At 39.5% G+C, this 24,864-nt stretch overlaps 1 protein-coding gene across 6 annotated transcripts in view; it reads left to right on the forward strand.

The window, feature by feature from the left end:
- LOC130426944 (axin-2) overlaps positions 1-24,864 on the forward strand; it is a 194,732-nt gene that overhangs the window by 53,114 nt on the left and 116,754 nt on the right. For all 6 annotated transcript variants that reach the window (XM_056753959.1, XM_056753960.1, XM_056753961.1 and 3 more), the window contains exons 18-20: positions 14,643-14,778; positions 17,334-17,441; positions 23,433-23,615. In XM_056753959.1, the coding sequence (XP_056609937.1) occupies positions 14,643-14,778; positions 17,334-17,441; positions 23,433-23,615 (427 nt within the window). The remainder of the gene's footprint in view (positions 1-14,642; positions 14,779-17,333; positions 17,442-23,432; positions 23,616-24,864) is intronic.

The raw sequence follows: 24,864 nt of genomic DNA on the forward strand, positions 1-24,864 counted from the left end.
GGTAATATTAATTTGTTAACATTTGTTAATGTTTAAAGTTGGAAGTTGCAAGTGAAATGGAAGTTGCGTTTGACTTTTTCACATCGTGACTTACGTATATCCGAGTGAAACGGCTTCTGAAATGAGAACAAAGGCTTTGCTTTATTTTGCCCTTCCCTTCTTGATTGGTTTGTTGTAAGATGGGCCTGGAGGGGAGGGCTAAAAATACCTAGCCATTGGACAGTCAGTACAGTCCTACCTCTTTTGTTGTTGCTGACGTCATGGGGTAAAGATTGTTGTTGAAAGGGGGAGAGAAGCATAACTGTAACAAATCTCAATAAAATGGAAGGAAGGAGGCGGGAACCGGAAGACATTTCATACATTTAATAAATTAATAAAACAGCCGGCGGCCCCTCACGGACGACCGCCGGCGAACAAAACATGAACATAAATATAAATACAAACATAACACAAGTTCGGGCCCGGTCCTCTCTCCTCGACGGTCCGGTCGCTCGTTCCTTTTATGCTCCCATCTCCTACGTGATTCGAGCCCGGTGTGCGCACAGCTGGCGCTAATTCACAATTACTCACCGGACTCGAACCACGGTCTCGCCCCGCCTACTCTACTACAATAACGTTTTTGATTAAAGATTACAAGTGGGAGTTAATTTTTTGAAAAGAATAAGTGCACGGATAAATCATTTATAATAATCACTGCTACACTGTAAAACACTTAGAATTTTCCTTTTTTATTTAATGGTTACTTTAAGATTAACAGTGGGCATTTTTTATGTTTCTTAAAGTTAACAATTGTCCATTTTAGACTGGGCAGTGAAATGGACGTATTTATGAATGCTTAAATGAACCTAAACTATGATTATTAATGCTGTTGAAGTATTGATCATTGTCAGTTCATCTGTTAGTACATTGTTACAAAATTGTGTTTCAAAGCAGTGATGTGACATGCGAGAACCAATTGCTTTTGGCATTAGTAATGTCAGACCTGGAGTTACAAGTTCAAATGTACGTTTCTTTTTATTAAACATTACCACAAACACCATCATCTGCTTGCGTTATACTGTATTTCCGGCAATGAAATCTCAATTAATTTAATGACGGCAGTTATTTCTCAATGGTGTAAAAGATGAGACTTTTTAACCAAGAAATCAGGTCTGTTTGACATTGCCATGAATGTAATTTAAAAACGTTCCAGGATGTTTTGTGTTTCATGTTCTATACAACCCAGCGTTTCCTTTCATCTGCAGAATTGTTTTTTCCCCCTCTGCTCTGGCTTTAAATTGTCAAGATGAAACGAGTGCCATTATCTGATGTCGGCGTTAGCGCTCCAGACGCACAGAGCTTAGGCTGAATATATTAGCTCAGCATGAGCAATGAACAACACAGATGCCCATTTGTGTCAATAGGCAGAGGCATTTACTCTGCCGTCCTCATCAAGCTAATTAAACAGTCATTGGGCTAACAAGCACCCAGTCTCCCGGTCTGATACCTGCTTGCCGTTCAGCCTCCTTTCTCCACTTTAAAGTCAGTGCGGAACTTCAAACATACAGCCAGCGCTCACATCAAGAGAGCACCGTCTGATAGCGGAGATCACAGGATGAGCGGTGAAATTTAAACGAGATGTAACTGCATAAAATGCCGGCTTCTCACCATGGTGGCTGGCATGTTGGACACACTTTCATGCATGTACTGTATACGTCACGGAGTCTTTGAAACTATCTAATATTTAAAAAAGTTTTTTTTGTAGCCTATTTTGTGCATGTTTTGTGCACTCTTTTGATATGTCTTTAGATTTGAACATGCATGTGTGCAGACGCAAACAGCTGGTGTGCTGTTTGTTTGTCCCGAGCCCCCTTCCCATCAAAGAGCAGCCCCCTTCCTAAATGCAAATGAGAATCGGTGCATTGTTTAACTTCCCGTTGCTGTGGCAATGCCATAGTGAGCCACCACACACATGGGAAAAATACAAAGTTTGCGTCTTTCATCTGTGTGTCTGAAAATCAGAGGAAATGGAGTGTATTAGAAGAACAGTTCATCTCTGAATACTCAAAATGGAATAGGTTGTAGATGTTGTTGTCTTAACCTCTCTGAATGCCCGTCTTTTGCCCTCCTGCTCCCGCTTTAATTTTCTGATAGCATCTTTATTAAGTTGGCGAGTTCAGGAATATTTCCATTCATGCTTTAGTGAGATGGAGACCCTACAGCTGTTAAAAAAACTGCAGCATCAGCTAATACCCTTAAAACAGGTCCTATGACATGTGTTTATCCTAAAATGTGCAATGACAGTCATTTTTAACTGGCTTGAGGAGTTCCACAGGACTTTGTTCTAGGCCCGGTTACGTTGTTTCACGTCTGCAGCTGCAGATCTCTTGACTTCGTCCGAGTCTGCCTCTAGTGGGGGTGGGAGGGAAGGGGGCACATCCCTGGGGATTTAGAGGCCAACATCAAACAGACTAATCACTCCAGTCCTGCTGGATCAGACAGACGATAAGAATAGGAAAGAAAACAAACCAACTGCCCCCAAATTCTGTTTCAACAGTGTTGCATTCCCTGGATGAATTGCCAATTAAACTCTTCGTTTTTGTTTGCACAAATTCCATGTCCCGCTAAAACATGATGTTTGTCAGTTTCTGCAGGCATGGAAGTGGCTAAATACTGTCTTTATTTCTGTGCTTTCTCTGTACAGTTATGCTTCTTTTATACTAGACTAAGTCAATTCTTAGTATTTTGAGAATTACACAATACACACATTAAAGCAATAAGCCCACAGAAGCCCTGGGTAACACTGTAACACACTGCTTTGCGGGGCTTATTGCTTTTATAAAACGGTTGTTTCATATCCGTAGCAAAGTTTCAAAAAATAAAGTAATTAAAGTTATATTTAGGCTATGTAATTTGGTCAGCCTTTATAAATTAGGGTATTATATAACGGCTTAGAACTTAAGTCAGCCAATCAGAATCAAGGACCAGAATTGACAGTTTTATAAATATATCTTCAATTCAATTCAAGTTTATTTATATAGCGCTTTTCACAATGTGCATTGTTTCAAAGCAGCTTTACAGGGGCAAACAGGAAAAACAGATAAATTAGAACACAGCACAGTGCATGGTGTTTATACAACGAGTAAGATCATTCTAATAAATAATATCTAATTTCTAAATAAATGAATGAATGAATGCAGTCTCCCGGTGAGCAGGCCAACACTGCCCTGCTGTGGCGAGGAACCCAAACTCCAATGATTGATTAATGGAGAAAAAACCTCTGGAGAAACCAGGCTCAACCGGGAGGGCCAGATCCCCTCTGACGTGTCATAGCTGCACTCAAACTGCTGACATGTGATTTAAGTCTAGCATTTAATACCAGATATTGTAACTTCAGTATTAATAAGACAAATAGTCCGTCTTTGCTTGGTTGGGGATGTAGTGGTCTGAGCTGGGATGGTCTGATGGTCATATTTCTCTTGGCTGGTGGTGGAATTGCCTAAAATGGAGCTGGGATGGTCAGTCAGTCTGCAGCTGTAGCTGGCGTAATCTCAAATTGGGGATGGGCATCTGTCAGTCGTCTGGACACGGTGGAACTTCTTCCTACCTCGGGGTGGGCATCCCGAGGCAGAGGCGGAGAGAGAATAAAGAGAATAATTAGCGTAGCTGCTGTTAATTAACTATGCATTATGTGAAGGCTTGGCTGAAAAGATGTGTCTTTAATCTAGATTTAAATTGGGAGAGTGTGTCTGACCCTCGAATAGTATCAGGAAGGCTATTCCAGTGTTTAGGTGCTACGTATGAGAAAGCTCGACCCCCTTTGGTGGATTTTGTTATTCTAGGTGTTGTCAAAAGTCCTAAATTTTGAGATCTTAGAGAGCGTGATGGGTTGTAACGTGATAAAAGCTTGGTTAGGTAAGTAGGTGCTAAACTGTTCAGGGCTTTGTAAGTAATTAAAATAATTTTAAAATCAATACGATACTTAATGGGTAGCCAGTGAAGCGATGATAAAACTGGGGTTACGTGATCGTATTTTCTTGACCTAGTAAGAACTCTGGCAGCTGCATTCTGAACTAACTGTAGTTTGTTTATCGATGATACAGTACAACCACTAAGTAGAGCATTACAATAGTCAAGCCGTGAGGTCACAAATGCATGAATAAGCTTTTCTGCGTCTGCAACACATAAACTATTTTGTAATTTGGCAACATTTCTAAGGTGGAAGAAGGCTGTTTTTGTGATATTTGAGATGTGATTTTTAAATGACAGGTTGCCGTCTAATATAACGCCTAGGTCTTTAACTGTATTTGTTGGAGAAACAGTGCAGCTTTCAATTTGCAGGCTGTAGTCGGAGATATTCTGTTTACTTGATTTTGGTGCTATAAGTAATATTTTTTTTTTCCTAGAGTTTAAAAGGAGGAAATTACTAGTCATCCAATATATATATATATATATATAGGACACGCCTATATTTATATAGCTCTTTTAACAGGGTCATATGGCGCGAATACGTGTTTTTCTGTGTCCTTGGTGTGTTATAAGTTGCCCATGCATGTATTAGGCACTTAAAATTGCCAAAATGTAAGTGTCGGAAACAAAACATGCATTCTATCTAAAATTGACCGAGACCTGAATGCCTCCTGTAACCACACCCCACCACTTGTTTCAGAGAGGTGGGGCAAAGAGGAAATTCACGATATGTGGAAAATAAAGCAATTTGAACCTAAAAACCTTAAATCTAAAACAAACGATAATATTCGTTTTAGCCGTGTCATTTGACCCAAATTACATTACTCAAAAGCAGATTTACAAAAGTAAACCTGAAAATTACAAATATTTTGTATGATTAAGCTAATGATTTGAATGCATTTGTATTTCATGAGTGACAAAGGATCATTAAGAAAAGGCTTAAGAGGGCATCCTAACTAAAAACATTTTTTGGTCTTGAGGCGGTACCAGTTACTGTTTGTGAGGCAATGACTACTAGCGGGAGTGCAAAAAGATAAGCTTACATAGGAACTTACTAGCAAGGAACATTACTCTATCAGGACTCTGATACATCTGTTGATTTAGTCACTGTCCACATAGACACACTTGTACAAGGCTATTATATTATTATTTTTGAAGCAGTTAGTATGTTTTTAAAGGTCTCATGAACTGGGCTTGTTCATTGTTTTCTACTATTGTAAGAGGTCTACTTATGACGTTTGCATGGTTTTAACATTAAAAACAAGTGATAGGGTATTTTCTACCTGGGTTTTAAGACCGGCTCGACAAACGCTTGGTTTTAATGGGCATTGAAAATTGGAAGTAAACGCTCACTGCTATGATTGGACAGCAGTTTGCGTAGTAAACTTAGTTGGAGCCTTCTGTGAATTTGGTTAGAGAAGTAATGTTAGGTTACACATTCTCCCTATTCGTACAGGATTAGTATTATCTTGGGACCTCGTGTGATTTATAAATGACCTCCCCACATCTGTATTTCATGTGCCGCATTCGCAAGAGATAAATGAAGCCTGTGATTTAACTCAAATTTACAGACTTATTTCCCAGATGTGATGGCAAGGCTTTGCGTATATTTTGTATAAACTATAGTTGTATGGTGTTAAATGATATATTGTGACGATCCTGTCCTTTCTGTTCTTGGATTTCGTGCCTTGGGACAGGGTTGTTACAGAACCATGTCTTGTGTGTATGTTTTGTTTAATGTGGAGACACGTGGCGGTATGTTTTGATAATTCGCCGCGTGTCCTCCTGTTTTTCGTTTAGCTCCGCCTCCTTGTTTCTCCGTCTGATTTCCCATTAGTGTTAAGTCTTGTCACCTGCCCTTCTCCGTCCCTGCGCAATCTCCTCTCGTTATCTTGTCCCTATTTAGTATCTCTGTTTTCCCACACACCTCGTCGGTTCATTGTATGTTATTACTTGTCTTGCCCTGCGTTACTCTGCCTGACGGATTTTGGATTACCCTGTGTGTGTGTGTGTGTGTGTGTGTGTGTGTGTGTGTGTGTGTGTGTGTGTGTGTGTGTGTGTGTGTGTGTGTGTGTGTGTGTGTGTGTGTGTGTGTGTGTGTGTGTGTGTGTGTGTGTGTGTGTGTGTGTGTGTGTGTGTGTGTGTGTGTGTGTGTGTGTGTGTGTGTGTGTGTTTCCTCCCCGTGAGTTCTGTTGGTGTATTTCGTGTTTTGGACATATTATTTACTAGCTGAGTTGTTCCCCTCGTGGAAAGTTTTCTGTTTTGTTATACGTGTCTCTGTTTTGCCCCATCGTGGGTTTTGTTTTTGTTATTTAAATAATAGTCTTTTGTTTAACTTCGTCTGTATGCATCTGGGTTCTGCTCATACGTTTCGTGACTTATATGACCGTACCTGTCAGCTTTTGAGACCGAGTCAAAAATTACCGGGAGTCTCACCATTTGTTTATTTGTCATCGAAATTCTCTTATCATTTGAGACCCGCGATCGCGATGATCTTCTGTCCCGCTCGCGATAACGGGTCTCAAATGTTACGAGAATTTCTATGACAAATAAACAAACGAGAGACTCCCGGTAACTTTTGGATATGACCCAGCACCCGAAATAAAACCGAAACAATTCAAATCATTCTCCATTATTCGCTAACGGTGGATAAAACTAGGGATGCACCGGAATTAAAATTCTGGGCCGAAGCAGATTGCGAAAATTCAGGATGCACTAGGCCGAAAATTTGTTTTAAAAACTTTGAAATAGTTTTTACTGAATTATTTTAATTACACACTAAAACCATAATAATTAAGGATAACTTATTTTAAAACAATACAACAAATATAATTTTCCTTGTCACTGTTACCAATCATCTAAACATTGTAGGTCTCAAATTATCAGGCATATATGCATAACTGTAGTCAAGTTATAGTCAAACTTAAACTCATATAAGAAGTTTATATATGGTGGACAATCATTTGAATGAAAATAACTGAAATTTTTTCTTTCACCCGAAACCGGTAATGGCATTTTTGGCAGCCAAAATTCTGGTGAATCCCTTGATAAAATGATGAAATATGATATATGAGGCCTCCAAATCACAGAGATGCTGATTTGCACGGGACTTATATTATCACAGGCCCTAGATGTTCTTCAAAAGTAGGTAATTTGTGGGGGAAGTTTTACTTTGCAAATTAAAAATTTAAAACTAAACTTCAACCACGCATTACTAAAGTCACAATCCGAAGGAAGGTTATTCGGCGACTGTTCTTCCACAACCAGGCACTGACATATTTTTTTTAAATCTTTAACGGCATGTTCATTGCTTGCTCGCTCTAGCTGGTTCCGCACAACATGTGTTACTTCAGTACTGTCATTCACAAACCAGTGGGCAGGGCTAGAGAAGTAGTTGTTGATATTCTTCTGTGGAGGCGGTGTTCAACCTATCAATGATTCCAGGACCTGGCGTCAATAGCCGTTGTAATTTCAGTAACAAGGGCGTTTTCAGTTCTGACACTTACAGGATGTTTGCTTGAATACGATTCCCTCTCATATAACAAAAGCACGTGTTGAAATTGATGTCTTAATTTGTCGCTCCTTTAAAGTCAGAATGTCCTTAGATGTTAAATTGACGCCCTTATTGAGAGCTTTATTAATGTTACAATAAAAATCACATGCACTGAGGCATAGATAGTAGAAAGGTGATTAAAATCTGTCACCTTTGATCGGCTAAATTAATTCAAAAACACGCTCATTCAATTGATCCAACACCACACACAGTTCTGTATTTCACAGTCTGAAGTGCATGACATTCAGCTGCATATGTGGCAAGAACTCACTGTTATTCTCCTCATCTGTTCTTACTTATTGCAATTATGTGCTGGATTTTTTTTTTTACTTTGCATTGTTTATGAATTACAGTCTGCATATAAATGTGTAGCTTATACTTGCCTGATGCTCTGATGCCTTCCTATAAATTACCAAAAATCCAAAGTGTCCATGCAGTAAACATTGAGAGAAGTCCTTTAGGCGGGAGATTCGTTCAGCGTTGCTAGGAGTGAAACGAGTACATGCAGTGCTGTATGTAAATGGGAAAACAGCCCGCTGCTTCATGCTATGAGCATCTGAAAGTATTTAAATCAAATACAGTCAGACTTTCCACAGGGCATTACTTGCATACCATCATGCCCTGCTGCATGCAGATTCTCTGCTCTTCCTGTGGAGGGCTCCACCGCTTTTTCTAAACATGTCTATGATATACCTGGAGAGAGTTATTGTTAGATATCTCATTCGTCTCAACAGCAAGTGCAGTGTGCAGAAAGCCACATGTAAGGACGTGGGAAACTTTTTTGCACATGGGATTTTCATGGTGTCTACATCCTTCCTGGTTCCATAAACCAAGCCATTTAAAAACATCAAAGCTCCGAAAATACAAACATTTAATAATGGACTCTCTGATGAAGAGCCTGAACATTCAAACCCACAGCTCAGTAAAGCAACGTTAATGTGTTAGCCGCAATGCTAACGTGACTGATTTATTGCACATTTTTACACTTATGGAAGCTAACTAGACCCACAGCTAAAGAAAAATATGATTACTGTTATAGTCGTGACGTCTGAAAATTGCTGGCCTGCCCATGGAAAAAATAACGACTCATTCTGGGGATTCAGAGTCAACACTTTTTTTTAGATGCAATATCTTTCTTCCTCATGGACTTTTATAATTATCAACTTTGCAGATAATTTACATTGAAGGAAAGCTACGTTACGCACTGCAATATAGATGATTTTAGTATGTCCAAGTAACTGGCTCTTTAAATTGTACGCCAAGCTCATTCCAAGCTAAAAACTCACTCGCCATTTTTGGAATTTCCTCTGGAGGTTTTAAAGTGATGCAGATGTTGTTTGGTCGAATGCTAACCGCATCTTTGAATAAACGCTGCACAGTGTCTTCTGGCATGTGTCATTGCATATGTGTTTTGCACTGAAAATGACATTGATTAAGGTAATCCCACCCAAGGGTCACACAGCAGCACACACCCCTGGTGGTCCACACAACCTCATAATAATCCTTTGCCAGACAATATATGACCATTGAAGCATTCAGACAAAGCAAAACGCTTGTCAAATTCTCTGACCAAAACTGCCATTGAGCTCTGTTCACCCTACTGCAGTGCACTTTAAAATCCATATTTCGGTTTCATATCTGGCGTCAATTCATCTCTTCAACCTCAGACCAAATATTTGACCGTGGGCACAGGGTGCTAAGACGGCTGCTGTTATTTTTGACTTTCGTGTATTTGCATGTCAGTCATAAAGTCTGTGAGACTGCGCTGGGTTCTAACTGCAGTGTCTTGGGCTCTCTGGGGACACAGGAATGAGGCACTCCTCTTTTGAGGGCGCTGAAAATTTCATCTTTGCATTTTCTCTTTGCCTTTAATGTGTTGCCTCTTTTTCGGGCCCCAGCTTTGATGTGTTGCTGGATGTGTTATCATTCCGACATGATGAGCTCATGGAGTGAATCGCCTTTGCCTTCACACTGGTGTGGAGAGGTGTAATCCACCTGGAATCCATACGTGCTTGTGTGTGTGTAAATGACATACAGAGACGGTGACATGTTGTAGACGAAATGTGAATCTGATATGAATCGAGTTCTTTCGACAGACAGCATCGCTTATCTAGGGTTTGTCGATATATCTGTTTTTATTTATTTTTTGCTTTTTATTATCATTTTTAATTTCCTAGATTAAAAACCTACTGGATATTGTGTCTTCAAAAATATGTCGTTTTGGAGGAATAAAATCTAGCGCTTGCTCCTTTTTAGATGTTGTATTTTATTAGGGCATCTTGAATAATGTTTTGTTATCTCCGTTAAAACAATCACAATATTTACATCGCTCAGCCTCACTGAGATCTTATTTTATAGATATATTGTAATTACCGGATCATTCTCAGCACTCTTGGCTCATGAGCTATCAAAATATCATGTACAGCCTGCACAGTTTATTCATTTGTTGTCCTACTGTATAGACATACTAATCCATGTGCATCAACATGTTCTCCGTATTTGATACGAGCTCATGTTCTGTGTGGCTGTGAGTGCAAAAAGGCGTCTGACAGATTGAAAATGGGCCGAATGAAAATGAATGGGTGCGCCTGGGTGACCAGAGCGTTCGATTTAGCAGCATCTCCAGTGGTATTTACAGTGCAAGCACCCCATCGAAGCGTCCTGCTCTCCACACTGGAGGCGACCTGTGGTTAAGGAGGTTTGGAAAATTGACCCTCCTGTCTGACTTGTGGTTAGTCACCCTTTCCTTAAGTCCCTTCCTTGTGCTTTTCCCCCCAAAATCCCCTTTAAGAGTGCAGGATAAAAAGGATTTCCTCTGGTTTGGTAGCACATCTTTAATTTGAGTCCATTTTCCTCCGAGCACAAACCCCAGCAAAAGCCGACAGCCTCCGCCGAGCTGCTGTTCCCCTTTCCCTGTCTTGTTTCTTTATTTGTCCGTCCTCGCTCTGCCCTCTCATCTCACCCGTCTGATGGTGACGGACTGTCTGCTCCTCCCACAGTCACCCTTTGTGTTCTCGTAGTGGTACGTACCTAGGGATCCTCTAGAATTTGAGTAACCGCTCCCTTCTAGAGAAATTCATAAACGTTCAGACATTATTTATAGATTATAACCCTGCCTTGAAGGCTGTTTATCTGAAGGTGGCAGTTTTCAACATACTTTCTTAAGTCGCAAGCCTCTTTGTGAATGGCTGACTTTGAACGATTATTCAAACATTTTGTAAAAGGTTTTTTTATATTGTTAGTATAAAACAAATCTAGGGTAAAATGTTGACAATAACATCTCATTATGTATCTGGTTGACACTACAACATTGTTAAAAGGCGGTATGGCACCTGTTAAACCTTTTGCCTTTAGAGCCACAATAGTGTCAAACTCTGTCTGGCTTCCTACACTAGTATTTTGAGTGTGATTGATTCATTGGCAAAAAAAAAAAACATGAAACAAAATATGTATTTTTTCACAACACAATTGGTATTAAAGGAGCAATGTGGGATTTTTAGGAGGATCTAGCATTTTAGCAACCTAGCAAGATCTAGCAAAAACTAGCATTTTTAGCTAAATTAGGCTTTGCGGCTGTGATTTTAGGGTTTGGGGTGAGGTATAAAGTAGTGGCGACACAAATTAATAGATAACAGTCTGTGACCATTTCACGAATTCCCATGAGACTGGGCTGGATATTCAGGTGAACACATGGATCCATTCTTCCTGTAACGGTTCAGGCAGGTGGTGGTGGTGTGGTGGTGTGCAGGATATTGTGACGCATCAGCACATTAACAAGATAAGGTCATGTGTATTGTGAATTTTTGCCCATGTGGAGTCCAGGTCACACAGTTTTGAATCTTATAAAGACGGCTCACTAGGTTTGTAACACAGCTGCAGTCTGATTTACATGATGTACCACTAACTAACCCTCTACCCCAGCAACTAACCTTCTCCAATTTCAGTCTTTTTGACTCAGGAAAGCATCAAAATGTTCAGAGTAAGCTATTTTTGTGGCTTGTTTCTTTCTTGTTTTTCTTCCTCTGTGTTCTCCACATTAGAGATGAGCAGAATACTCTTTTGTGTGTGCTCTGCCCTAAAGGCATTCATGTTGCAAGACAGATTAATAATTACAGACTACACAACAGTCATGGAGAAACAATTTCTAGATCTTTTGATGTCAAACATGAGAGAGACCAAAATTACACAGAAAAGAGGCCATAGAAAAAGAAGGGGAAAATAAGACGTCCCCAACTTTTTTGTACATTTGTTTTGTTTGTAATGTCCTCATATTGTTATGCCGGCTTTGTTATGTGCATGTTACGTTAAAAAAGAAGAGCGTCCTTCTGGTCTACTGATAAAGACATTGACAACCAAGTGCAGTATTTCTCTTGCCCATGTTGGTCTTAGAATCCAAACAACATCTTGTGTTAGATAAAAAGATAAGAACAATACGTTATGTTGTTCAAACTTGACTTGTTTTTGATTAATAAACTGGACATTTTTCTAGTTTCTTTGTTTCATTTTCCTTAATCATAATGGGTTTATATTAGTGATGGGCCGTTAATTAACGCAGTGAGACTATTATCGCGCGTTAAAAAAAATGTTGCCGTTAATCTATTCTCAAAGTTGGGTTGGGAGTTGGGTCTATACTACGCAAGCTATGATGACTTTCACCTTGATATTTTAGCGCGGATGTATACCAGCTTAACTGCACTGTACGGGGCGAGAACGAGATTTTTCAACTCGCGTCATTCGCGGAAGCAGAAGCCGCCTCATCATCTCATAACCAGGGCTTCATTCGCGCGATTTGCGCAGCAAGTAGGTCTATTGGCTCTTTGCATTAACACATAAATCACTCGCGCTTGACACGCCCTTCGCGTTTGGTCTGAACACAACATGACGTTACTGTGAAATTACCACATCAAACGTGACGTAACATGGATGCAACTATGAAGCCGCCGGGTTTGCTTCAGGGAAAATTTATTTTTAAGAAGCTTCCCAATAGAAACATCGACAAGACTAAGGTTGTTTGCACCTTGTGCAATGCGGAATTGGTTTAAAAAAAACACTTTCTCTCAACAGGTAGTGGTCTAGCTTTAGTTGAAACCAGTAACTTTGTATTGAGATCTAATGTATTATGGCTCCTGTATGACATATCGCTTGTTGCTCCCTCACTCTTTGTAAGTCGCTTTGGATAAAAGCGTCTGCTAAATGACTAAATGTAAATGTACTGTAGGAGCTCTTCCAGTCTCAAGTACCACCTAAACGCAAATCATCCCTTATCTAATGCGGAAGTAAACACAAGTTCATCTTATTGAACATAATTTAATTTTCATCACCAATTATCATAGTAGAACAGCTTTCTCAAGCAGTTTGTGATGCATTTTGGAAACAGGAGATGAGCCCCTGGTCTAATGCGCCACCTGGCTTGAGAAACCCGTTCTCAAAGACTTACTTTTAGTCATTATTTGGGTAGCACACATATTCTGAATGCCTTCGGCAGAATTCAAATGAGCCATTTTAATCTAGATTAATCTAGATTAATCTTGGAATTAATCTAGATTAAATTTTTTTATCTATGCCCACCACTAATATATATATATATATATATATTTTTTTTTTTTCCATAAAAGATTCATATGAATCCATAACTTCTGGTTAAAATAAAACAAAAATGCCTTCTTAAGCTTGTACATAAAAATCTGTGTCCTTCTCACAATGGAAAGGTTATAATAATGACCAAGGGTTCCGATATAGTTTTATGGAATTGTGGCGTTGGATGACTTCATGCACCAATTAACATATTTGTAATGTCATCACATAGTTTTTTAAAAAAGCGAGAACTCGCACTCGCAGGGCATAACTGCCAACATTTCCCCTCTGAATGAAAGCTAGGTTTATCTATAAAGACTCTATATTTGTTTTAATACCCTTCTACTTAATAGAAGTCGCTAAAACTAGTGAAGACTTGCACTAAGCAACACTGGGGATGTAACGTTGGAACAAATGGGAAACAGCACATCTCTGAGAAGCTGTAGAAGTGGTGGGGAGGATTTTTTGTGTGGCAGTATGCCAAGGGTCTGATGAACTGATTTTATACAAAATTATCAGTCTCAGGCCACTTGACTAAACCCACAATGAGGATGTAAAGTTAGCTTTGCGTAAAAGAGATGGCGATATAGAGATAAAAATTACGGATTGCAGCTTTACTTATATATTTTTAATTTTCAGATTTATTTTAAACATTGCACTTGTTTGCTTTCATAATAATAAACATTTACATATACATAAACACATTTTCATTTGTTTGTAAATTATTTTTATATTAATTAAGGCAGACTTGGTATTCAATTACATTTTATCCAGTTTTCTCTTTAGTTTTGCTTGGCTATCTGCATTTGCTGTTGAATGTTTTTAAGTAAGCACTAATTTTTAGTTTTACTGACCTTAATAAATCATCCTTTAAATTCAATAACCACAGCTGTTACATTCATTTGAAGGTGCCACACGCTCATGCATTTGTTGGTTTTGAAAGCATGTTGACAGGCTCTTTGTAGGACTCTGTCTCGCGTCTGACAGCTCTTTTAGCTCTTGTGCTTTACTGTTGTTGTCAGAAATGCCGTTTGTTTTGGTTTAGAAATACTGTGATGGGAGCAATTTTTTCTTCTTGACATAAAACACTTCTCCAATCAGCTGATGAAACTAGGTGTGAAGGAGAACATTGTTACATTCACATTTATTATTTTAGCTGACGCTTTTATCCAATGATATTTATGGCTGGAATACACTACAAGACTTTTAAAATCTGAACAGATTCTTTTAAAACTAGGCATCATACACTTGCAAACTTTTGAAAGTTTCGGTTAGAAACACTAACTGAACAAATCTACAGACTGGCACAGACTTTCTGCAACAAGTCCTACACAAAATTTGGGCAAAATCTGAGCAAAAGTCTTTTCCTCTATTTTGGTTTCAACAAGTAGGAGAGCATTTAAACATTTTGTCAACACGCTAAACAGTACAGTTAGTTTACATCATGCAGTTGAGTACTTTTACATACCTTTTTTTTGCGCTGTGTTCAGTGTCCATGCATCGAAAGACCATGTATATACACATATATGTCCAGGTTGACCCAGTTTGTGTGTTTGTCATGTTACAGGGATAAAGAGGAGCAGCTGGTTCGCCTTCAGGAAAGTCAGAGGCAACAGGCCCAGCAGGCTGAGTCTGCTCTGGAGAACTTTAAGAAGCAGGTGGAGCTCAGTGCTCAGAAGACATATGCTGATATGAAACAACAGGTGAGTGCTGAGGGCAGATAAATGTGATGCTGACAACCGGTGAGGATGCAAGGATGCTTTTACATTTACGTAAAAACAAATGGCTCATAAATGGATTGATTTCACACTTTTTGTTGTCACAGCCATTTTACCAAGATGAACAAGCAGTTTTTCCAGACACCGTTGTCATTCATGAGTCTGGATCATAAATTGCATCTGCCCTGTCTCACAGGATATCAGTGAGTTCTCCCATATGGCTGAGAGACAAAAGTTCACAGTTAAACCAATTGTGGCAGCCATGATTTAGTGGTTAGTACTCGATGTGGTGCTTCAGCGCCGAAACACTTTCGATTCCGCTTTGGTCCTGTTTTTCCTTTAACATTACCTTTAACCTTCATTAATTATTTTAGCATGACTTAATAGCAGCGTTATACTTAGTCACATACATACTGTGGTATAAGATGATCAAACAGATCTCTGTGTTATTCATAGGGGAGAGTTACTCATGCAGACACGTGCATACATTCACCCTTTCCATCATAACAACGCTGTCCTGCCCACTGTGCCAGCCCACCACATGAACACAATGCACACGACTGCAGTCACACATCCTGTGCACAGATGCTGCAGTGGCGCCACCCGGGTTCACTGCCACAGCTGCGTCCAATGTGTGTAGATCCAAACCTTCCCGCTGCTGTTGCCTACCTTATAATGTTCTCAAAACGACTTCATTCCATACTACTGTGGACTTTTTGTATGTATACAGTAAAACAAATTCATAGTCTTCTATCAAAATTGAACTCGCTCCACTTCAAAATCACCATTCCTTCTCTGCTAATGAAACCATGGCTTGTCCTGACACACTGCTGGATGAGTCCCGTCATCAGTATTCTTATCAGACTAAATGAATGCAGAATAACATCCTATCATGTCATTCCACTTAACTAACAGCTAGCAGAGAGAGCTGGCCTAAAAACGCTCCCTCAAAGCCGAAGTGTGTTACATCAACGTCACCAAATAAACACTGTTTTCAAGTAGGTTTCCAGAACACTCTTCCCATCTGCCATTTGTCAAACAAACAAATTCATGAGCCAATGTTACTGTTCGCTGTTATAGATGACATATTAAGATGGGATTACAGCAAATGTTGTAACATGCAAACAATTGGACCTCACTTTTAAAGCCAAAATAAAACCAGGCAGTAAATGCTCTTGGTTAATGGAATATGTTTGAGGTTGTCAGCGTTGCAGTCAGTTAGAATAGTTTCACTCATGTCAACCAATGAGAAACATTCTTTCAGAATTAAAGATATGTTGCATTTTTAAAGATCATGCCTTTATCAGAATCTAGAAAATCACTGAGATTCAGTTGTGTGATGTCACTTGAACATGATGGCATCCACTGAGATGTACACAATCGATGCTATATTTTTTCGTTTAAGCACATAAAAGGAAACAGGACACCTGTAGCCAGCAGGAGCTTTACTGTTTTGTTTCTTGGTTAGCTATATGTGACCCTGGACGACAAAACCAGTCTTAAGGGACAATTTTTTGAAATTGAGTTTTTACATCATCTGAAAGCTGACGAAATAAGCTTTCTATTCATATATGGTTTGTTAGGATAGGACACTATCTGGCGGAACAACATCTGTTTACAAAGCTGGAATCTAAATGTGCAAAAAAGCAAAATGTTAAGAAAATCGCCTTTGAATTTGTTAATCGGAGGCAATGTAGCAGGCCAACCACTCACAAAAAATTAGTTTTTATACATTTACTGTAGGAAATTTATAAAATATCTTCATGGAACAGTATCTTAACTAATTTCCTAATGATTTGTGGCATAAAAGAAAAATCAGTCATTTTTATCCATACCCTGTATTTTTGGCGATCACTAAAAATGTTCCTGTGCTACTTAAGTCTGGTTTTGTGTCCAGGGTCACATATTTTAAACACATGGCCATCATGGAACATGTAATGTGTAATGTTGGCCCAATGTGGGCAGTGTATGTTCCCCTGGTCACTGTGTGTGTGCTAATGGTCACGTAGTTGTGGGCGAGAAGATCCTCGGGAATCAACGCTGAGACTGCTGCCCACATCCTGCTCAGATTCTCTCTGATTCACCTTTCTCTTCCTCTTTCCTCCCTGTGTCTCCAGCAATCTTCATTTGTCCAGGATTCAGCCCACATCAAAGTGTCCAGCGCTTGTCTCCTGCCACCCCCTTCTTCCTTACTCTCTCTGTTCATTTTCATTGGTCTATTTGTAGACTGCGGGAAACTAACTAGTGTTTTGCAGCAGAGCTCTACTGTATTTGGGTGCATTGTGTTGAAAGAATAATTGCATGATTGGCATTCGTTTAGAATCTCAAAAAGAATGTTTACTTCAGATTTTTTATCTAGTTTTGTGTAAGAATCTCCTTACTTTAATATCCACCCAATCTTGTGACCCTTAACCAGAATAATAAGTGAAGAAAATGCTGTTACCTTCTCTGTTATCACTGTATCCCACTAGAAATGTAAGATCAAACCAGTTTACTTTCATACCCTTCAGTTGTTTATTCACTCTGTTTTGTGTTTTCAGATGGAGAGAGTAGAGGCCGATCTGATTCGCTCTAAATCACTGCGAGAGAAACAGTCCAGAGAGTTCAGATACCAGTTGGAGGAGCTTCAGCAGAGATACGAGCAACAGGTAGACATCTTAAGCTACGTTCACACTGCCACCAAAAAATATTTTTTGCTCAGATGCGCCCCAGATCTTTTACTACATGACAGTGTGAACAGGACAAACCGATGGAATCCGATCTTTTTTAAACTGATCTGAGCCACTTCGATATGTGGTCCTAAATCAGATATATGTCTGATGTTTCGCAATGCGAACTCAGTCTGAACGGTCATATCGGAATTCATGTGGCTTTTGCGTCATTGTAGATCGACTTGCGTTATAATTCTGCGCTAATTTAAAGCGTCAGATTATAAACATAAGTCCTTGCACTGTCTACCGCACGTGAGCCGCATGATGCGATGCAACAAATAACTATAGAATCCGCTATAATAAGACATTTCGCCACTAGACACGGAGCAATGCAACGTGCAAACCGGCATGCGCACAGCCTGAGTGCGGACTGCTCCAAGAAATGCTCTAAAATCGCACCGTGAGAACAATCCTCTCAGCACCACTTAAAGTCAAACACACCCGCTGATTTGACTTAATTCTGTATGGAAGCGTGCTGCCTGTTACGTGTTATTGTTGTTTTGAGAATGCGATTCAGTTTATAACCATCACCAGTTCACACTGGAATCTGATGTTGGCCAAATTTTTAAAATAGTGTGAACTGCCAAACCAAAATTTCAGATCCGAGCAAAAAATCTGAATTGAGCATTAAGGCTTGCAGATTGAACGTGGCTTAAATTTAGCTTCTGATTTAATTAATTTACATCACAGTAAGCCTAAATAAGTGTTTTAAAAAGAAGAGTGTAGTTGAACGATTTATTGAGTGCGTTTAAATGCACAAAATAAACGGATATCTATTCAAAATCAGCCTATAAAAGAAACCCGTTTTGACGTGTTTACATGCATATCAATAAACCGACTACGCAGAAAACCACGTTTACATGGAAGTTTGAGACTTGCCAGGTTTCTCGTGTGCAGTGACGTCACCATCGATAGTCTGTTTGGTAAATAAAAATGGCGTGAGAAAATGGTCAGAAGCTGTTTTTCTATATCTCTTCTCATGTCTGCAGTACCTGCACATGCAACAATAGTATTTCGTTTTGCCATCTTTACATCAACTGCTTGATTCGAGGGAGGACTTTTATGCATTATTTCACTGTGTTACTTTCATTTGCGACTTTTACTATTGCGCTGTCAGACATGCGCACATAAACAAAACTGAGAGAAAACCGGTAAAGGCGTTTACAAGCAGCGCAAAAAAGTAATGGGCAAGAAACTACCTCTGCCTAGCAGGTTTTGTTAACTCCGTTCCCCGATAAAAGAAAAACGTTTTACATGTTTTGAGCTTAGCAGGTTCGCCTCACACCTCCAGGGTTAGGGGTTCGATTCCCGCTTCCGACTTGTGTGTGTGGAGTTAGGCCTGTCACGATAACAAATTTTGCTGGACGATAAATTGTCCAAGAAATTATCGCGATAAACGATAATATTGTCGATCTGAGACCATTTTCATCTAGAATAATGATAATGGCATAATAATGCACATACACCTTTCAAATTTCAATAAACGTTTATTTCCAAAGACTATTTAACACTGAAAATGGAAAACATTTTAAATATCCACAATAACAATGAACAAAACAAGTGCATTTTAAATTTTTCTCTGTAGGACTACTACAAGAAAGTGCATTCAGAACAAGTGCAACTGCTTAAAGATAAAACAAAACTTTCTCTGTAGGCCTTCAACATAATAGTGTATCAAAACAAGGACTCCATAGCCCATATGTTATCTGTATAACTTTAACAACAACAAATGCACAAAGAATTGCAGATGTGCAAAGTTGATAATAAGTAGCCTAAGAATAGAATAACCTACTTATTCTGTCGTCTAAAGCGCTATGATGTTCAGGAACGGAATTTGGAGAAAAACGTGTTTACAGTATCACTATTAAAAAACACTTTACAGTGGTAAGAGACTTACTCTTATAACAATTTAGTAAAAAAAAAAAATTCATAGTGTTGAAGTCTATAAAAATACTGTAAAATACCGTTAGAATAAAACGAAAGTAAGGAAAATGGTGCAGCGCACATTTAAAGAACGAGAGATCTGCCTTTATCACTACACGAGGAAACATTACGGACAACAACTAATAAGCAGTGAAGCAAGTTTTACGTTGTTTATCATGTGCATAGTGTCTGGACTTTTGATCAACACTTGTATGTTTTGCGATCGCGGTCCGGCTCGCGTGAGCAGTGGAGCGGGGATAACTCCTGGTGCTGCAGACTGTGAGCTCTGTCAACTCACGAAAACATTGTATTAAAAGACTTTGCATGCCAAAGTTTACACAGGACTGGCGGGAAACGGCATTAATACTTCTTCATTCTTAATGTTATGTGCTTTACTTTGATAGGTGAACTGTCTTTCCCGCGTCCCAGCGCGACATCCGACGGGTTTTCCCAAATAGCATCACATGTCTAGTCAGTACAAATGACAACGACACGTAGGTCGCTTCACGAGCATATCACGCTGAAGGGAAACGGGGCTTTACAAATTGCCCTCTTTGTAATCTGCCAGAATGACGGACGGCCATCAGATTTTTCCGTCACTGGTAAAAAAATCAATCGCGGATAACAAACAAGTATGCAAATGAAATTATCGCGGCCGGCAAAATTATCGAGGTCATTTTTTTTTATTGTGCGATTAATCGATTTATCGACTATCGCGACAGGCCTATGTGGAGTTTGCATGTTCTCCCAGTGCCTCGGGGGTTTCCTCCTGGTACTCCGGTTTCCTCCCCTGGTCCAAAGACATGCATGGTAGGTTGATTGGCATCTCTGGAAAAAATTGTCCGTAGGGTGTGAGTGCGTGAGTGAATGAGTGAGTGTGTGTGCCCTGCGATGGGTTGGCACTCCATCCAGGGTGTATCCTGCCTTGATGCCCGATGACTCCTGAGATAGGCGCAGGCTCCCCGTGAGCCGAGGTAGTTCGGATAAGCGGTAGAAAATGGAATGGAATGGAATGTTTTGAGCTTACATGTTATCAGTTTATTAAGCATAATCGGACTAAGACTGTGGAAGTAAACACACTCAATTTCTCAGGCCTTACTTTTTTTTTAAACTGAAGGTCATAGTCAGTCAACATCATCTCACTTTTGATTGGATGAGCTATCGCGAAATCAAAATTAAATTTATACAGTACAGTGTGTTTTCTTATCATGTCATTGCATTTAGTTTCTCCTGTTTAAAAATATAATTGGTACTCAATTTAATCAATGTCGCTTTTGCTCCCTGAACCCTCAAGTCGGTTTGGATAAAAGCATCTGCTAAACCACTAAATTTAAATGATAAACCATCAGATGATAAGACGTTACCTTTTGAGAAATACATTTATTTTCATTGACTGTTAGGAATGAGTTATCTTTATTGCTATTTTTATTTGACAGTGACCACTGTTCACATCAAAGTGTTATCTCACTACTTTTTAGCAATATTAATTTTTTTGCAGACTAGATTTTTTTTTCTAAAGAGAAATACCAGTGTATACAAGACAAGTATTGTTAAAAAAGATCAGTATTATGAAGATGTCTAAAATGTTCTGAAAGTATAAAATATAGTCCATGTATATAGTGATTGTAAGTATTTGATGTGCACTTTAGAATATTTAGTTCTACATATTGAATAACTTTCCGAGGTTGATCAACTTTTTTTGATGTTGCATGACTTTGTAAATGGGCCATTTCTTTCATAGGCCACGTAATAGAGTCACGTTTATTAACACTCGCATCTTCCTGCACATCTTCTTAATGTTTCCGTTTGATGTTTAGCATTTGAACTAATTCAGCACTCCCATTTGTCAAAGATTACTTGCAGTATAGTCAGTAGACATCATGACCCGTAATAGGAGATCAACAGGAATTTGTCCCAAAAAATGTTTTCACTAATTATAAACAGTATTTTGGAAATCTAAATCACTGGAATTATTGACTTGGCATTACCCAGAAAACTCTTACATTATTTCACTCTCCCCACAGTACATCAGTTGGACATCTGGTCTTAGCTTATGTCAGTTATAATAAATTGCTTTGGTTGTGATCATATTGCTAGATTGAATAATATACTTTATAATGAATTTGTATTCATGATAGATATGGTTGTCAAGGTAACAAACCCTCCTTACTAATATCTTGAGTATTTCAGTTCAATCCGCAATGTCACATTGACATTCAAATCCTTTGGCAGATGATTGAAAATGTTGCCAAAATACATTGATTCATTTGATTAGTTACAAAATAAATCACAACTGTTAATATATTCGCAATCTATTAAATACTTCTGAAACCAGATCTTTGACCACTAAGCTTATTTTCTGGAAGGTCTGAGTTGTTTAATGTTTAGTGTTTTGGTATTATGAGTGGAGTGGGGGTCACTTTCAACTATTGATTTGCACACAAAGAAACATTCTCCAGGGATCCTGTCAATAGCACTTTAACAGAGTGCATTTATATAGACTGTTGCTGTTTTTTTTGACCTCCTCGACATTACGATGTCAAACTTGCTCGCTGAGTTCATATCTGAGACGACCCTGCAGCAGTTATTGTAGCCTTCCGTGTTTTTCACTCTCGCACTGTTTGGGTTTCTCGCACAAAAGCATGTCGATTCTCAAAGTGTCTATTCACAGAATAATGGATTGTATTTTCCTCCACGCTACTTTCTTCAAACTGAACTCCTACTGAGTGCCGCCAAGCGTCCCTCCTGTCTGAGAGAGCATCATAACCCCGGGGAGCCGTCTTCAGTTCCCTACCGACCTGTGACCTCAGCATCAGTGCTGTAGGAGGGGGCGCTAATCACATCTGCCCACTGACAGGAGCCATTCAGCGCTGCCACTTTAAGAGGCCGGCACCCAGCAGTCCATTCTGTGACGTTACAATGTTTTCAACATCTCCCCCACCCTTCGCTTCCCCACTGTCATATTGCATAAATATTTTAATCCTGCGTCGATTTTTTTTCACACATTTGTCTCTTTTCCGATGCTTGTTAAATTTCACCCTCCTAGAGATCTTGGTTTGCGTCCAATGTCTTAGTTCAGTCAACGTCAAAGCTTGAAGATATGCAATCTACTTACCACATTTTAGCCCCTAAAACTCCACCAAAATTGGAATGCCTTGCGCCAGGGGGCTGTTTGAAGCGTCTTTTGTGGCCTTGTGCCTGATTGGCTGGGGAATTGAGCACAAATCCCATTCATCACCTGCACTCAATAGCACCATAGCAGCCTCTAGCTGGCAGGCCAGGTAGGGTGCCGAGCCACACAATGTGAGAGGATTAGCTTGAAAACTGCAGGGATCAGGCCTCTCGCTACAGACTAACTGGGAGACGGGGGCCGGTCGAGCCAAGGTCGCCATTTCCCATCCGGAGGAAAGTGGGAACGGACCCTGGGAACCGCCGGGACTGTATCTCATCGCCAGGCTGGGCTAGCCGCACAGCAGGTGCAAGACATCGAGTGAATGCCGCTGTGCGCTTTTGTGTTTTTTCAGCGTTTTCCTCGCCCTCTTGCTTTCAATGCCCAAGCACACTTCTTCTGAATAAGAGTTAGCAGGGATGCAAGTGCTTTGGAATTTTTTGAAGCCGAAGTTTCTGTGTATTCACCATGACAGTATATAATTTTTTGGTATAAATGGTATTTCTTGGTCGAGTTTCTTTCTTGTATTATTTTCTCGCTCCCTTGTCTTTCTTCATGCAGCGCGGGATGTTGATAGGGGACTTAACTTTAAGGTGCACTAGGGTTACATTGGATGAACTGGCCTATGTGCCACACTTTTCTGAGGGAAGAAAGACCAGCTAGCTCGTCATAATTGTGCTAAATATATAGGAACACCCCGTGACGTCATAGTGATGCGAAACTTTCGTGTTTTTAAGTAAAAGTGTGAACTTTTCCCTTCGCTGAGCAAATGCGCGAGTTGTCATGACAACAGGGATGTTCCACTGATGAATTCTTGCTCCTTATTGTCCAATCAGATCATGGAAATGAAACTGCAGCATGAACAGGAGCGAACGCACCTACTCCAGACGCACAATGCCGAGAAGGACAGCCTGGTCCTGGACCACCAGCGGGAAATTGGCAGTTTGGAGAAGCAGACGAGGGCCGCCATGGTCAAGCAGCAAACGCAAACCCAAGAATTGAGGAAGCGCGACGCTCTGGTAGGGTGGTCTCTTCCTTTCCACTGCTTTCTGTCACCATTTTGTTTTGGTATTATGATAATGCTACCAGTTGTTCTTTTTAGCACTTTTTTTTGTTGTGAATTTGGCTATGTTGTCCTTTTTTACCTTCTTCAATGGAATATTGTTTTGAAGGCACTTAAAAATACAGAGAGTAACATATAAATGTTATTGTACTTTTTTTGTGAAACTGTTGTTGGTGTAAATGAAAGTAATACTACACGCTATGGAACAAACGTATTTGTGCTAGATTTTTATCGCAACGCTTTTTAATTGAAAACGTGAAAATATCCCCAGCGACTGAGACAACAGGTTGTCGTATGGAGGTGGGACATTTTTCTGTCACTGTGGCCTTTTATTACACACCATAGGGTGCATTCTTCTTTTCCTGGGTTCTTTTACTCTAATATCTCAAAGAGATATACAATATGTCATTTAGATGGTATGAATGAGCTCCATTTTGGTCATCAGTGGGTTTCCGATGCCTGGTGTGCCAAGCGCCTGTCCGTTGCTTTCCTGTCCACACCGCTATCGTGAAATCCCTGCGGGAAGCCGGATGATGGACTTTTTAAAGCCTAAGATTAAATGTCATTTGTCAGCATGTCTAGACCATGTTGATTGGCTCTTAGTGATAGAAGAAAGTATCTTCATAGATTTCAGTTTACCTCTATACGTTTCGTTGGTTTAATTTGAAATTAGTTAATGAAAACCAAATCTATGCTATTTAGTGATTCTAATGGGTTATAACTCAAGTTAATTAAAGTAGTTTTTTATTCTTAGTAATGAAGTAAGTTCTGTTTCTGTCCATTGAGACTTGACATAATATGTAATTGCATCTTTCAGAGAAAAATGTGTTGTAGTCCATAACGTACATACTTACTTGGGTTAAGGTTATAGTATTATGAATGGATCTACAACCATTCACCCCATGAGTCTCAGCCAGTGTTGTTGAGTGGGCACATCTCAGAACCGCTGCTGTAAGAAAATAACAGGCCTTCCATTGGTTTACATCCACTGGTTTTCACTGATTGCTCATGTCCTCCATCGTGTATTGAGCAATTGGCAGGTGCTCAGTGGAGAACTTTTTGTCTTGCATATAATAATAGTCCATCATTTTATAAAATATAGATGTCAACATCGTTATTTGCTGAAGAAACATATTTTTGTAAAAGTTATGCTTTTATGATTTTTTTCCTCTTGTTTTGATGCACGATTTCCTGTTTATAAACAT

The sequence above is a fragment of the Triplophysa dalaica genome, chromosome 7, assembly GCF_015846415.1.
Source record: "Triplophysa dalaica isolate WHDGS20190420 chromosome 7, ASM1584641v1, whole genome shotgun sequence".
Taxonomy (NCBI): domain Eukaryota; kingdom Metazoa; phylum Chordata; class Actinopteri; order Cypriniformes; family Nemacheilidae; genus Triplophysa; species Triplophysa dalaica.